The sequence below is a fragment of the Octopus bimaculoides genome, chromosome 11 (assembly GCF_046866305.1).
Source record: "Octopus bimaculoides isolate indiv1 chromosome 11, ASM4686630v1, whole genome shotgun sequence".
Lineage (NCBI taxonomy): Eukaryota > Metazoa > Mollusca > Cephalopoda > Octopoda > Octopodidae > Octopus > Octopus bimaculoides.
Window position 1 is genome coordinate 80208308 of NC_142938.1, and position 15000 is coordinate 80223307.

General features: G+C 38.5%; 1 protein-coding gene and 1 long non-coding RNA gene across 6 annotated transcripts in view; one reads left to right on the forward strand and one right to left on the reverse strand.

The window, feature by feature from the left end:
* Window positions 1-15000, forward strand: part of LOC106867980 (uncharacterized) — a 635945-nt gene that overhangs the window by 407568 nt on the left and 213377 nt on the right. For all 5 annotated transcript variants that reach the window (XR_016243735.1, XM_089360445.1, XM_089360442.1 and 2 more), the window contains one exon: window positions 10085-10448. Coding sequence is in view for 4 of the 5 variants with exons in the window: in XM_089360445.1 (XP_089216571.1) it covers window positions 10085-10134 (50 nt within the window). In the remaining variant the exon portion in view is untranslated. The remainder of the gene's footprint in view (window positions 1-10084; window positions 10449-15000) is intronic.
* LOC128249108 (uncharacterized) overlaps window positions 7974-15000 on the reverse strand; it is a 16707-nt gene continuing 9680 nt past the window's right edge. Inside the window, exons 2-3 of the long non-coding RNA XR_016243737.1 lie at window positions 10469-10625; window positions 7974-8113 (exon numbers count right to left, since the gene is read on the reverse strand). This is a non-coding gene — a long non-coding RNA (uncharacterized LOC128249108). The remainder of the gene's footprint in view (window positions 8114-10468; window positions 10626-15000) is intronic.

A 15000-nucleotide genomic window follows, 5' to 3' on the forward strand; every position in this document is an offset into this window, starting at 1 on the left:
CTCTCCCTCCCCCTCCCTCTCACTTTGTCATTTTGCAGCTCTATCATTCTACTTTCACTTTCATAATATCTCTCTTCCTATCTATTTTGTATTAACTTTTGCTTTGTCTTACTTATCTTTACTTTTACTATCATTACTCACCTCTCTCTCTCTCTCTCTCTCTCTCTCTCTCCTACGTCTTTACTGATGTCTCTTTCTACCACTCACTACTTACCCTTTCCTCTCCTGTATTAACTCTTTCTCACCCTCTCTCTCTATATTCTCATCCTTATTACCCATCCTCTCTCCTGATTTTTTTCTCATAGCTTTTTCTTTTCTTTATACAAGTTTCACTCTCCTCTCAGATCGATTCTCTCTCTCTCTCTCTCTCTCTCTCTTCCACTGCTTTCATTTACTAAAAACCATTCTCTTTTTCTCTCAGTCATATTCTTTCCACTAGTTTCATTTCTACTGAAATCATTTTTCCCCTTCTTTCTTTTTGATTATTTTACTTCTTCCCTCTCATTCTTTTCATGTCACTCTATTTCTTTCTCTCTCTCTCTCTCTCTCTCTCTCTCTCTCTCTCTCTCTCTCTCTCTCTTCTCACATACTTTAATGCTCTTTCACTTATTATCTCCCTTCTCTCTTCTCTTTTCTTTTTTTTTCTTCCACATTTTCATCATTTCTGTTTTTGTTGAATCTTTTCCTTCCCATCTTTCTTTCTTTCTTTCTCTTCCCTCTTCTTTCTATTTCCTCCCCCCTCTCCCGTATTCTCTTTATTCTGCTCTGTATTTTATCGATTATCTCCTCCACACTCTCTCAACTTAACTCTGTCCGTTTTTCTTCTCTCTTATTTATCCATGTCGAGTTCTACCCTCTCTTTTATATATTTCTTAACATGTCTCTTACTCTTAGCTTCTTTACTTCTCATTTCTCTTCTTTTCCTACACAGAACTATCTAATCTACCCACAATTTACTAACTCTCTCTCTCTCTCTCCCCCCTCTCTCCCTCCTCTCTCCCCCCTCTCTCCCTCCTCTCTTTCTCTCTCTCTCTCTCTCTCTCTCTCATATTTGTCCGCTTCCCATCTTCTGCTAGCAGACCACTATTGTTCCACATCCCGTCACTGTTTATTGATCACATCGGTGTCGATAATAACTGCAGCCTGGGCTGGAACCATTCGGTGCAAATATGAAGTTTACTGGACCACCCCTTCCTCACACAACCACCTCATTCTTCTACTGATCTCTCTTTCTCTCTCTCTCTCTCTCTCTCTCTCTCTCTCTCTCCCAACAACATTCACACTCACTCACAAATATACACATACACATTTTTATATACACCTGCGCATCTGTGTGTATGTATGTATGTGTGTATATATCCTATATCTATCTATCTATCTATCTATCTCTCTCTCTCTCTCTCTCTATATATATATATATATATATATATATATGTATGTATATATAAGACACCAACATATGCATAAATACAGACACACATACACACACACACACACACACACACACATACACACACACACACATACACACACACACTGAATTTAGTCAACTGAAATAAACAAACAGGTCAAACAAACACCTATTCCTTGAGTTATAACTTACAACAAATGTCAACCAAAAAGGAAAAAAATTCATAACATGACTCCAATTAAGGGACAGGTCCCCTCTTTTATGTCGAAGCTCCTTTCCCTATTGTTTTACTCTGAATTTGCACCTTTATATTAAACCGCCACCACCACCACCACCACCACCACCACCACCACCACCACCACCGCCGCCGCCGCCGCCGCCGCCGCCACCACCATCACCACCACCACCACCACAGAAATCTTAATTGCTTTTCTTTCGTTATTTCTTCTTTCCATTTTCTCCGTCATTCATTCACCCCCCCCTTTACCTCTTATCGTTTAATTTCACTTCCATCTCTATATCTCTCTCAAGCATCCCCCTCTCTCTCCCCTTTCTCTCTCTCTCCTTTCTCTCTCTCTTTCTCTCTTTCTCTCTCCTGGCATCTCATCATTAATTCTCTTTTTTCATATCTCTGCATCCCCATTACCCCCATCTACTGCCACCACCATCATAACAATGACCACCACCTCAGACACAGCCACCCACATGTTTCTTGGATTTCTCTCCCTCTTCTTTTCTCTCAGTTTCTCCCTCCCCCTCTCCCCCTCTCTCTCTCCCTCTCTCTCTCCCTCTTTCTCCCTCTTCCCTTCCACTGGATACATCTTTCCTTCGACTCTCATTCTTCCGTTCTTGTATCCTTTAACTTTTATACTTATCTTCTCTATCTCTCTCACTTTCTCGTGCATTTTCTCTCTCTTTCCCCCTCTCTCTATCTCTGTTTTCTCTGTCTGTCCCTTTCTCTTTCTCTCTCTCTCTCACACACACACCACCCAAACCCTTTCAAACTCTTCCCGTCACTGTCACCAACATCCCCACCCGTCCTGTTCCCTACAAAATCCTATTTGTTCCCTTCGCAGTGTATCTTAAGTTCACGGAAAACAGATCTTATGATGTCTCTCTCCAGAAACACACACACACATAATCTCTCTCTCTCTCTCTCTCTCTCTCTCTCTCTCTCTCTCTCTCTCTCTCTCTCTCTCTCTCTATCTTTGTATCTATCTCTGTATGTGTGTGTGTGTGTGTGTATGAATGCATGTATGTATGTATATATATATATATATATGTGTGTGTGTGTGTGTGTGTGTGTGTGTGTGTATGTATTTGTATATGTGCGTGTCTCTCTAAATGTGTGTATATGGAGATAGCTTGATCGACAGATGTATGCATTCATATTCATCATTTCTTCATCTTTTGCTCCTATTTCTTTCCTCTCTTTCATCCCTTTCTTCTTCATCTCACAAACGCAACACAAACGCCACACACACACACACACACACACACACACACACACACACACACACACACACACACACGTATGCATACGCAAGCCAACACATGTCCCATCATTCCGTTCTTATATGCTGTTTACTGTTTTGTCCGAGACAAATATAAATTACAATGGTTCCTGGTTTCTTTACTGCTTCGTTGTACTACTTTCTCTTTGGGCAGCTTTCAAAATTTTGGGGAAAAAATTGTCAAGAATTATGTTCTTTATGCAATTATCACTAATCATTGTCATAATCATCATCATCATTCTCTTTAGTGTCAGCATTTTCATTCACTTTGTCACAATCATCATTACCAACATGATTTCATGACGAACCCTTCCCCCAACCCTCCTCCTCCTCCTCATCATCATTATCATCACCACCACAACCACCACCACCACCTCCTCTTCATTTGAAGTGTTGGACCGAATGATATGTGTTAGATGAAGGAGTTTTCGTATTTCTCATTTCAAATCATATCAGGAGTGTATTTTTTTTTTTTTTGAATTGAGAAAGAGATAAAATAATATGCTTCAAAATATTAGTGGAGATTTCAACTTTGCTTAAGTTTCCTCTTACAAAGATAGAATTATTATCATCATCATCATTATTATTATTATTGCTAAAGTGGGATGCTGGCAGGATTGTTAGTACGCTAGGGAAATTGCTTAGCAGCATTTCATCTGCTGCTATGTTCTGAGTTCAAATTCTGCCGAGGTCGACTTTGCCTTTCATCCTTTTGGGGTTGATAAAATAAGTACCAGTTGCATACTGGGGTCGATGTAATCGACTTACCCCATCCCCAAAATTTCAAACCTTGTGCCTGTAATAGAAAGGATTATCATCATCATCATCATCACTGCCATCATCATCATCACAGTCGTCATCATCATCATCATCATCATCATCATCATCATCATCATCATCATCATCATCATCATCAACAAATAACGATAATAACAATAATAATGATTTCAAATTTTTGGCACAAGGACAACAAGTTTGAGGGAGGGGGCAAGTTGATTCCATTGACCCCCAGTGTCCCAGCTCACACTTATTTTATCGACCCTGAAAGGATGAAAGGCAAAGTCAGCCTTGGTGGAATTTGAACTCAGAACAGAGAGACAGAGGAAAAGCCATGAAGCATTTTTGCCCAGCATGCTAACGATTCTGTCTGTTCATTGCCTCAATAACAACAACAACAACAACAACAACAACAACAACACAGTAGTTGTTGTTTAGTTTCAGATCTGTCTTAATCTTGTAGGATTATGATCAATGGTACTTCAGCCATAACCATCGTCTTTTATTTTTTTCTCTCTCCTCCAGACATCATCATCATCGTTGTCTGTCTGCTTTCCATGCTGGCATGGGTTGGACGGTGGATATAAAACCATGCTTGTCAATGAGTCCTTTGTGTTTTTTTTAAAAGCTATTTAATTTAACCAGTTGCAGTTTAAGGCATGAGATTGCATTGTTGAATGGCAGGACTGAAAAATAATCTCCAGTGTAAAGACTTATGTTAAAAGCATGGATGCAGAAGAGATGATGTTACATTCTTAAAAATACATAAATGTCTGTGGCAAGCATGGCTGTGTGGTTTAGAAGTTCCTTTAGCAACTATATGGTTTCAGGTTCAACTCCATTGTGCAGTGCCTTGGGCAAGCATCTTCTAATTTGTCTTGGCAGGTATTGAAAAGATGTCCATTGTATGAGTGTGTGCGGATGGGTGTAAGTGAGTGGGCGTGAGTGTGTGTTGCTGTCTCCTTCTCTCAACATACTGCACCAAGTGTAATCAAACATCATCATCACACAAGTGGGGCTTTTTATCTGCAATCTTCCGGGAAAACATGTTTGGACTGGTGGAAAATAATGTTTTATAATAATAATAATGAAATTATTGTGTACAGTGCTCAGGTGAATTACAGCTCATCAAAGGTGCATGTACAGTACATAGAATTATGTACAAAAGTCAGAAAGGTGAATAGTGAAGGAGTCATGATATACATGTATGCATGTGTATGGAGAGTGGGGTATATCAGGTGTCATGCTGGTGAATTTCAGGAAGCATGGAGGTTTTAAAGGATGCAAATTCTTGGCAACTAACAACTGATGCAGGTAGTTTGTTCCATGCTTCAGCAACTCTGAGTGTGAAAAAGTGTTTCCGAAAGTCATGGAAGCTGTGCTGTTTTCTGACTTTGTAGACCTGCCCACATGTGTTAGACACATGGAGCTCAAAAAGGTGCTCAAGGTGGCTATTGGTACGATGGTTAATAGTTCTGCTGGGAAACAGGTGAGGGTCGGTGACAAGAAAAGGCTTTGGAATATCAGCATCAATGATTTGTGTCCAATCTGTGCAATCATAAAAAAATAGATGCTGAAAGGATGATGGTGAAGATAGCTGTATTCAAGGATTGCATTATATAAGAGGATAAAATGTATCACTGAATTTTACTGCTTAAATAAATATGGTTGTTTCATGGATCTTTGAGCACAGTTGAAATTTTACTGGTTATTGAAATTCATCCTGCCACTGTCACAAAATAATTAATAGGATGCGGTTGATTAAAAGAGCTCTTTTGATACTTTCAGGCATTCAATTAGAGCTGTGCTTTGGTGCTGTCATCATGGTTTTTAGTGGATTATATTGTCTATGGTGTTTTATATGGTATTTATTTCATGTTGGAGGAAGGAAAGACAAAATTCACTTGGAATGTTTTAAACTACTCAGAATATAAAGGGATGTAACTAAATACCACAAGGTATATTCTTTTTATGCTCTAAAGTTATGGCTTGGCTTCATTTCTTAAGTACTTGATTTCTCTCATTTCTTCTTTGGTAAGATGGCTTTTCTTTTTAGTTCCTACAATAATGTATTAATTTCATTTCAAAATGGTACAATATTCTACAAACCAGGAGAAACATCTCAGCTCCAATATAATATAATGATTACGAAAATGTGAAGGCACATGGCCAAGTGGTGTGGTGTATTGCACTAATGATGACTAGATCATGGGTCCAGTTCCTGGACCAGGGGGCATATTGTGTTCTTGAGCAAAACACTTTATTTCCTGTTCTCCAGTCCACTCGGCTGTAAATGGGTCACCCTGTGGACAGAATAATAGCCTTCCAATCAGAGGGAATGTTGGCCAGCTTGCCTAGCCAATGGGGTGGCATCATTTGAAAGCTAAAACAATGTGAAGCACGTTGTGACCAGCGATGTATAACAACATTCTTTAGTCTGGTTGATACTGGGAATTACGAAAATACCGTATTTTGTTCATCCAATAGAGGAATTTCATCAAGATACTGTGTGTGTGTGTATATATATATCTCACAAAAATACGTTAGAAAACCACATCAAAGTATGTGCAACTGTTTGAAAGACTAAAAGTTTTAGCTTGATGAAAGTGTTATACAGCAAAGCTTCAAAGTCACTGTCAATGTTTGCTTTGTAAATTTATATATCATCATCATCACCACCACCACCACCACCATCATTTACCATCTGTTTTCTATGCTGGCATGGGTTTGACAGTTTGACATGGAGCTGGTCAGCTGGAAGCTGTCCAGATTCCAAACTCCAATTATATATATATATATATACATATATTATATATATATATATATATATATATATATATATATATATATATATATATATATATATATATATATATATATGTGTGTAATCATATGCAGATACACACACACATATAATTATATAATACACACATACATAATAAATATACATACTTACACATATTATCATCGTTACTTTGATGTCTTGCATTTCTACCCAGGCATGGATTGGAGAGGACATTTTGAAGCAGTCACCTTCCCGATACCAGTATGTGCTTGCAGTAACCATGGAAATTCCATAGTTATTTTCAAAACTATAAGATTAAGCATTATTCTAGAATTCTCAGCTGAGTGAGGCAGCTTTTGAACTCCATTCAGTGGGTCCATGTGTTTAAGTTCAGCAATTTGTGGATGTCTCTGATATGAAATATAAGGATGTAAGTACAGAATATTGAGATTTATTAAAGAATTACATATATCGACCATTGCAGAATACGTTTTAGAAGATTAACTATGGAATGCAATTGATGATATAATCTATCTGCAATATTAATATTCTGCTACAGAACTGCTATAGTAATAATGCCTTAGCAAATTTAATCTGCAGTACTAGATTTGTTTTTTCATATCAAAGTAAAGTGCATAAGGTTGGATCTGAAGGTGCAACTGCAGTAAAGGAAGAATGGTAGCTGCCCTCTGAGCTGTGGAGTCATTAAAAACAAAATATTTCACTTAGATATACATATGACTCAATCAATCAATCAATATGTGTGTGTGTGCACATGTACATATAGATATATATATACATACACACACATATATATGTATATACATACATATATATATACATACATACACACACATACATACACACTCATATGCACACACCCACACCCACACCCACCCACACATGTGTGAGAAATGAAAACGAGGTAAGAGAAACAGCTTGGTGTGGCCAGTATCATGAAGTAAATGCAAGATGGACCCTTGATCTGTTGCCTTTGAGAAACAGTAAACAAATACTTTTGGCAATTACAACTGACTCTGAATAAGAATGGAATGTGTGTGTGTGTGTGTGTGTGTGTGTGTGTAAATGGATGCCATGTGGTCCAGTATTTAAGGTGCTGGTTTCTTGACCATAAGGCATAGGTTCAATTCCCACACTGGACCCATGATTCAATCCTTGAATAATGCACTTCATTTCCCATTGCTTCAGCAGTATCTACGAGTTAATTTTGTGGTGGAGGGGCATCCTATCCAGGAGTCTTTTGGATTTGTCACCAATGTTTACGCATCAAACACATATACAGAATGACAAAAAAAAATCAAACAAAACTGAAACTTAAATGCAGTATGCATGTGAGCGTGCGTGTGTGTGTGTGTGTGTGTGTGTGTGTGTGTGTGTGTGTGTGTGTGCGTGTGTGCGTGCATGCATGCGTGAGTGAGTCGTATGAATTTCTTTATCGATCTGTGCATACACACACAAACACATCTAACATTACTAGTTTCTTTTTAATGATTTCATAACAAACACTCAGTGCAACAGAACATTATAAAACAGTGAAATATACTCTAACTGGCACAGATAAATTAGGAGGTGTTGTTCAGTCGTGGATTTCTTTAGAAATAACATCTGGAAAAAAAAAAGAAAAGAAAAAAATTGAGAAATTGCAAAATTGTTACTGGAGTAGGATTACTCCAAAGTTATTTATGTCACCTGTTATATACTCACACAGGCAGGCACGCATGCATGCATACACACACACACATACATACATAGCAGGTTTATTTCTGTAATTATTGGGGCTATATAACACACTGCCTAAATACCAATCTTGAAAAATTAGGCTTTTCAAAACCAGAAAGGAGAAAGCTAATTCGAAGACTACAGATCCACTCCATCACTGGAACTGTAAAGATCTGTAAAACTTTCCAGAAGTTTTTCATTTAAATATATATAAGCATCTCTAGATATGCAACTATATGCATAAGAAGACATACATAAAACATACAAATCTGCATATACACACATGCATATATACATGCATCAACCCTAATATTTGACTGGTACTTTATTTTATTGACCTCAGGAGTATGAAAGGCAAAGTTGACCTCATTAGGGATTTGATCTCAGAATGCAAAGGGTTGAAACAAATAAATAGTGGTTTCTGGTTCAGGTGTACAAGGCCAACATTTTAAGGACAGGAGGTTAGTTGATATCATTGACCCCAGTAGTTGCTTGTTTGAACTCACACTAAGATCTGGGAAAATACTGCAAGTCATTCTGATGTTGTAACAATTCTGACAACCCACAGAGCTCAATGCTGTTAATAATAATGATAACGATAATTCTTCTTCTTCTTATCATTACTGGCAGAATTGTTGGCACACCGAGTGAAATGCATAGCAGTATTTTGTCCATCTTTACGTTCTGAGCTCAAATTTTGCTGAGGTCAACTTTGCCTTTCATTCTTTCAGGGTTGATAAATCAAGTACCAGTGAAACACTGGGGTCGATGTAATTGACTCATCCCCTCCCTCAAAATGGTTGTCCTTCTGGCAAAATTTGAAACCATTATTATTATTATTATATAACTGTTCAATATTTGGTAGACTGAGACAAATTTCTACTGCATCACCTGCTACAACTCCATGTTGCAGGGGTGTGTACAGCATTGTGTGTTCTTTTCTACAGTTGGGAGTGGGAAAACTCTTCCTGGTACTGTATTGCGTTAGTTTTTTTTCCCTTGAGGTGTGGTGCTATCTTTTGTTGCGTTACTGCTTGTATTGTGTGTTGAGTGTGTAATGCTTTGGTTTTCTAGCTTGCTGGTGGGAGTTTATTTCATTGGGTAAATGCTGTATAGAGTGTCCTGTATTTGTGGGCTGTTTTCTTTAGGTTGTATTATTGAATTATTATTATTATTGTTGTTGTTGTTGTTGTTATTATTATTATTATTATTATTATTATTATTATTATTATTATTATTATTATTATTATTATTACTATTTTGCTACTAGAACAATACATAACAATTTTTATTGTACATTTATGTATGATACAATATTCAAATTACAAAATACAAATCAAACACATGAAGCAATACAAAAGATATATTGTTTTTATGCTTTTTTTATCCATGTACATATTTTGTTATTTAAATATCACATCTTTTATAAACTTACAATACAAACTGTGTATGTTTACATGTACATCCGCTCCCCACAACGAAGTATCTGTATTATTTTATATATATAAATGTGTGTGTGTAGGTAGATAGATAGATAGATAGATAGATAGATAGATAGATAGATAGATAGACAGACAGAGAGACTGCTAGATAGATAGAGAGATAGAGAGATAGATAGATAGACAGACAGACAGACAGGTAAGTAGGTAGATAGGTAGATAGGTAGGTAGGTAGGTAGACAGACAGACAGACTAATAGATAAACAGACAGACAGACAGATAGATAAGTAGGTAGGTAGGTAGATAGGCAGGCAGACAGACAGACAGACAGATAGGAAGGTAGCTGTGAGACTCATTAGTACACAAGCCCCTCTTTATGCATATACATTCTAATGTGTACCTCGCATCTCACCTCTAGGATCCTCTATGGCCCTCTACATTGCAGTCAACACTAAGCTGGAGGTTTAAGGAAGTAACTCAACTGACCAACTGAAGACCATTTTAAAGGGGGAACAATGTGGGTCTGTCAAGAGTGGAAGATGTCCACTGCATACATCAGCAGTTTTCTGCTGAAGGGAAGTTGAAGATATGGAGGAGAAACGCTTGAGTACTAACAGAAGAAACAAGAAAGTTCTTGCTGGTCTCTGGCCAAAGATTTACTTGTCCCATCTGCAATCAAAGTGTCTTATGTAGGATTGGGATGTACAATCTTGAAAGGATCCACAAAGGAAGGAGAAGATGGTTTTCACTGGAAATTGATGTACAACCACAAGCAAGCAATCGTAAGTAAACATTTACCTACCTCTCTGTCTGTCTGTCTGTCTGTTTGTCTTCTTGACTCTCACTCTGTCCATCAATCCAGCCATGCATCCATCTATTCCAGAGCAGGGACAGGTTTCTGAGTTGGGTTAGGGTTGGGGCTCTTGATTATAGAAAGGATTCACCATCAGCTATTGATTCTGTGGGAAATAAAATTAAAATAATAAATATTGGCTTCAAATTTTGGAAACAAGGCTTGCAATTTCAGGGGGAGGGGTCAAGTCGATTCAATTGACCCCAGTATCCAACTGGTATCTATTTTATCAGCCCTGATAGAAAGCAAAGCAAAATTGACCACAACAGATTTTGAATTCAGAATGTAAAGATGGACAAAATGCTGCTAACCATTCTGCCAGTTTGCTGCCTTAAGAATTAAAGTCGATATAAAATAAAATCATATATGCAAGGTAGTGAAGAGGAGAGGAAATTCATTGAAGCCTTATGAATCCTCAGCCTCAGCTACAAATCTCTCTCCCTCCCTTTCTTCTTCCTTCTCCCCCTGTCTCTCTCTATGTCTCTGTATCTATCTATTTCTTTTACTCTTTTAGTCATATGACTGCAGCCATGCTGGGGCACCGCCTTTAGTTGAACAAATTGACCCCAAGACTTATTCTTTGTAAGCCTAATACTTATTCTATCGTTCTCTTTTGCCAAATTGCTAAGTTATGGGGACGTAAACACACCAACATCAGTTGTCAAGTGATGGTGGGGGGACAAACACAGACACACAAATATACACGCCTGCACACACACACACACACACATACATACACACACACACACATATATACGATGGGCTTCTTTCAGTTTCCGTCTACCAAATCCACTCACAAGGCTTTGGTTGTCCCGAGGCAATAGTAGAAGACACTTGCCCAAGGTACCATGCAGTGGGACTGAACCTGGAATCATGTAGTTGCAAAGCAGGCTACTTACAACACAGGCATACCTGTGCCTATCTGTTTATCCATCCATCTATCTATTAGTCTATCTTTCAACACATGAAAAGGACAAGAGTTACAGCTCTGGGGCCGGTGTACACCTTTGGGTATGGACATAAAATTGGTCTACCAAGTGACATTTAATTAGTCTCCATATCTGGCACCAGGAACCTGTTTTGACACCTCAAATAATAGAATTTGTTCCAACAAATTGTCGAAAAATCTACTAGAATTATACAAAAATCCTATCTTACCTCTCTACATCTATACACAAAATGAATTTTCTCAAAGAATTGAGAATAATAGAATTTATTTACTTTAAAAATGTCACGTAAAATATGTTTTGTTTAGTTAGAACAATTCTCAATTGTGCATTACTGAACACATTCAAGTAATTATTGGCAAACTGTTTCAACTTTCAATATGTTATCCAATTAAATGAACAGATGTTAATCTTTGTTTAATCTTTTTTTTCCAAAATGATTTTGTTGATTGCTGAAAGCCTTTGTCCATTGAAGATTTCAAAGACTTGAAATACAGATAACATTTCTAAAATCTTAGTTTCTGGAGTTGATCCCCCAAAAATTCACCTTTTGGTACTTACACACCCACACACATACATACATGCGAGTTGAGCAGGTTGGTGCATGTATGTATGTGACAGGGATCAGTGGTTTTGTTGGACTATACCTCCAATACAACAATACACACATGCACCACACACACACACACACACACACACACAACACTCACACACACAGACTCTGACACACACGCACACACAATGCTCATACACACATACACAACACACACATACACACACACACAAAGAATCAGTTAGCAAAGCTCTCCACAACTTCTTGGAGTTCTGGGCATATAAATCATGTACAGTAAGTCAGGCACAACATTTGGTGAATTACTGAAGCTGCATTTACTGCCCTCTCTTGAGACAAATTCTTATTTTCCAAGGTGGGGTCAAATGCTTAGATTTATGACCAATCAAAGTTACTGGCTGGACTGCTGCTGTGGTGCAAGGCAGACCAAACTAGAAGCAAATGTATAGGCGCAGGAGTGGCTGTGTGATAAGTAACTTGCTTACCAACCATATGGTTCCAGGTTCAGTCCCACCCTCTGGCACCTTGAGCACGTGTCTTCTACTATAGCCTCAGGCTAACCGAAGCCTTGTGAGTGAATTTGGGAGACGGAAACTGAAAGAAGCCCATCATGCATGTGTGTGTGTGTGTTTGTGTGTCTGTGTGTGTCCCCTCATCAGTTGACAACTGATGTTGGTGTGTTTACGTCCCCATCACTTAGCAGTTCGGCAAAAGAGACAGATAGAATAAGTATTAGGTTGACAAAGAATATGTCCTGGGGTCGATTTGTTTGACTAAAGATGGTGCTCTAGCATGGCCGCAGTCAAAGGACTGAAACAAATAAAAGAATTTAGGAACAACTGTTCTGTAGCATTTGTTAGATCTGATGGCTGTGTCTTGAATTTTCAGGCATGAGGAAGTGGCCTAAGAGGAATTTTTGTCTGTTGATGGCAATTAAATTTTTTTAATTAAGTGATAATTTTGACTGTTTAAATATCTGAAACATTTTGCTTTTAGGCAAAGCCTGCAGTTTTGTTGTCCACTGAAGCATGTGTGTGTTCATGTATATATATCAGGAGCCTGGTGTAGCCATCTGGTTCACCAGTCCTCAGTCAAATAGTCCAACCCATGCTAGCATGGAAAGCAGACGTTAAACGATGATGATGATGATGATGATGATATATATACATACATACATACATACATACATACATATTTATATGTGTGTGTTTATATGTGTGTATGTGTGCATGTGGTGTGTGTGTGTACTGCAAAGAGCAAATGAGAGAAAAGCAAAATGGGATTAGTTCCAGTCAAAGTAGTTAACAGCTTCTGTTACCAAGGTGACCTAAGGCTTCTCCCTCAGATTGAAGGATGGATTATATGATACTTGTGTGTGATGTGCAATGCTACATAATAATGAGACATGGGCATTAAATGCAGAAGATTTGTGAAGATTAGAAAGAAATACAAAGCATGCTTTACAGAATGTGTAATGTCAGAGTGAACGACAGAGCATCAATGATTCGAGAGATAAGCTGTGTCTTTCATCTGCTTGGGGGTTGATGTAATAAGTATCAGTTCAGCAATGGGACCCATGTAACTGATCACTCCTCTCCCCCTAAAATTTCAGGCCTTGTGCAAAAGTAGAAAGGATATGAGTGTGTAATGCCAAAGAAGGGCTGAGTTCTCAAACTGAACAATACCTGTGGACAATGGTGGATTGGTCTAAAAATATTTGTTTGCCAGGAGACTAAGGGGGCTCACCTGCAACTACAAGGGGGCCCACACGCAACTACAATGCTATCATTTAAATTTTTTTGTTGTTGTTAAAAGTTTCTTTTTCAACTGTCTACAAACACAGCCAGGCTGAAATAATTAATGCATTCTTCCAGGAGTGAATAAAAAAATTCTCAAACTTGAGATGTGCCCCTTAGATATTAACAGGAGTCTCCATATATGGATTCTAATGGTGCAGGGGCCCACTTGCCATCGGGCAAGCTAGCAGCTTGGCCAGTCCACCACTGCTTGTGGAGTAAAGACCTTCAGAGACATCGGACCAAGTGATGAAAACCTATCTGAAGATGTTGAACCTGACAAAAGGAGACGACAAGGGATTAAGACAATTGGAGAGTTGCTGTATTGAGGGAAACCTGCTCTCTGAGGCAAAGAAGGCAGAGAGAATGTTAAGATGGGCAGATGTGGCATCCATCTTTGTACTCCCTGCTGTCTCTCTTTCTCTCACTGTTCTCACTACATTAATCTGCTGCTCCCTCTCTACTTTGCCCTGCTTTTTCTCTCTCTTACCTCAACAATTTCTCATCTCCCTCTCTTTGGTCCATCTCTACATTACCCTCAACAAGCTTTTCCTGATCTTCTCTCCACAGCTTTTCTGACTCTTCCTATCACCTCCCCCTCTCTCCCACTCATGCACCCCTCCAACATTATAACATGGAATAGCACTGGATGTCCCCTACTCAACCCACCCGTCATCCTTTCTATTGCATGGAAGTCAGTCAAAGCGGCACTGGCGTCGGCTGTGTTTGGATGGTGCTTTTTTATGTGCCACCAGCACGGAGACCACAACTACAACTTCCATTTGATTTTGATTTGATTTGTTTTTGATGTTGAAGTACTTGACTCAATAGGTCTCCTCAAGTACAGCATGTCACCCTACGATCCAAGGTACTTTTGAGTGGGCTGGTTATGTGACACTGGCATAGATTACAGCTGTGGACTCACTTTATTTACCGGGTCTTCTCAGTCGCAGCATATTTCCAGAGGTCTCAGTCTTTTGCCATTGCCTCTATACACACACATGTGTATATAGATATATATGTATGTATATAATATGTGTAAATATCAATGCTGTGCACCTGCAATTTGTGTATATATATACATGTGTGTGTGTGTGTGTGTGTGTATAAATGATGGATTTAGACAAGACTTTGCTCTCTTTTCGCAAGAACCTTAGAGTATACCCC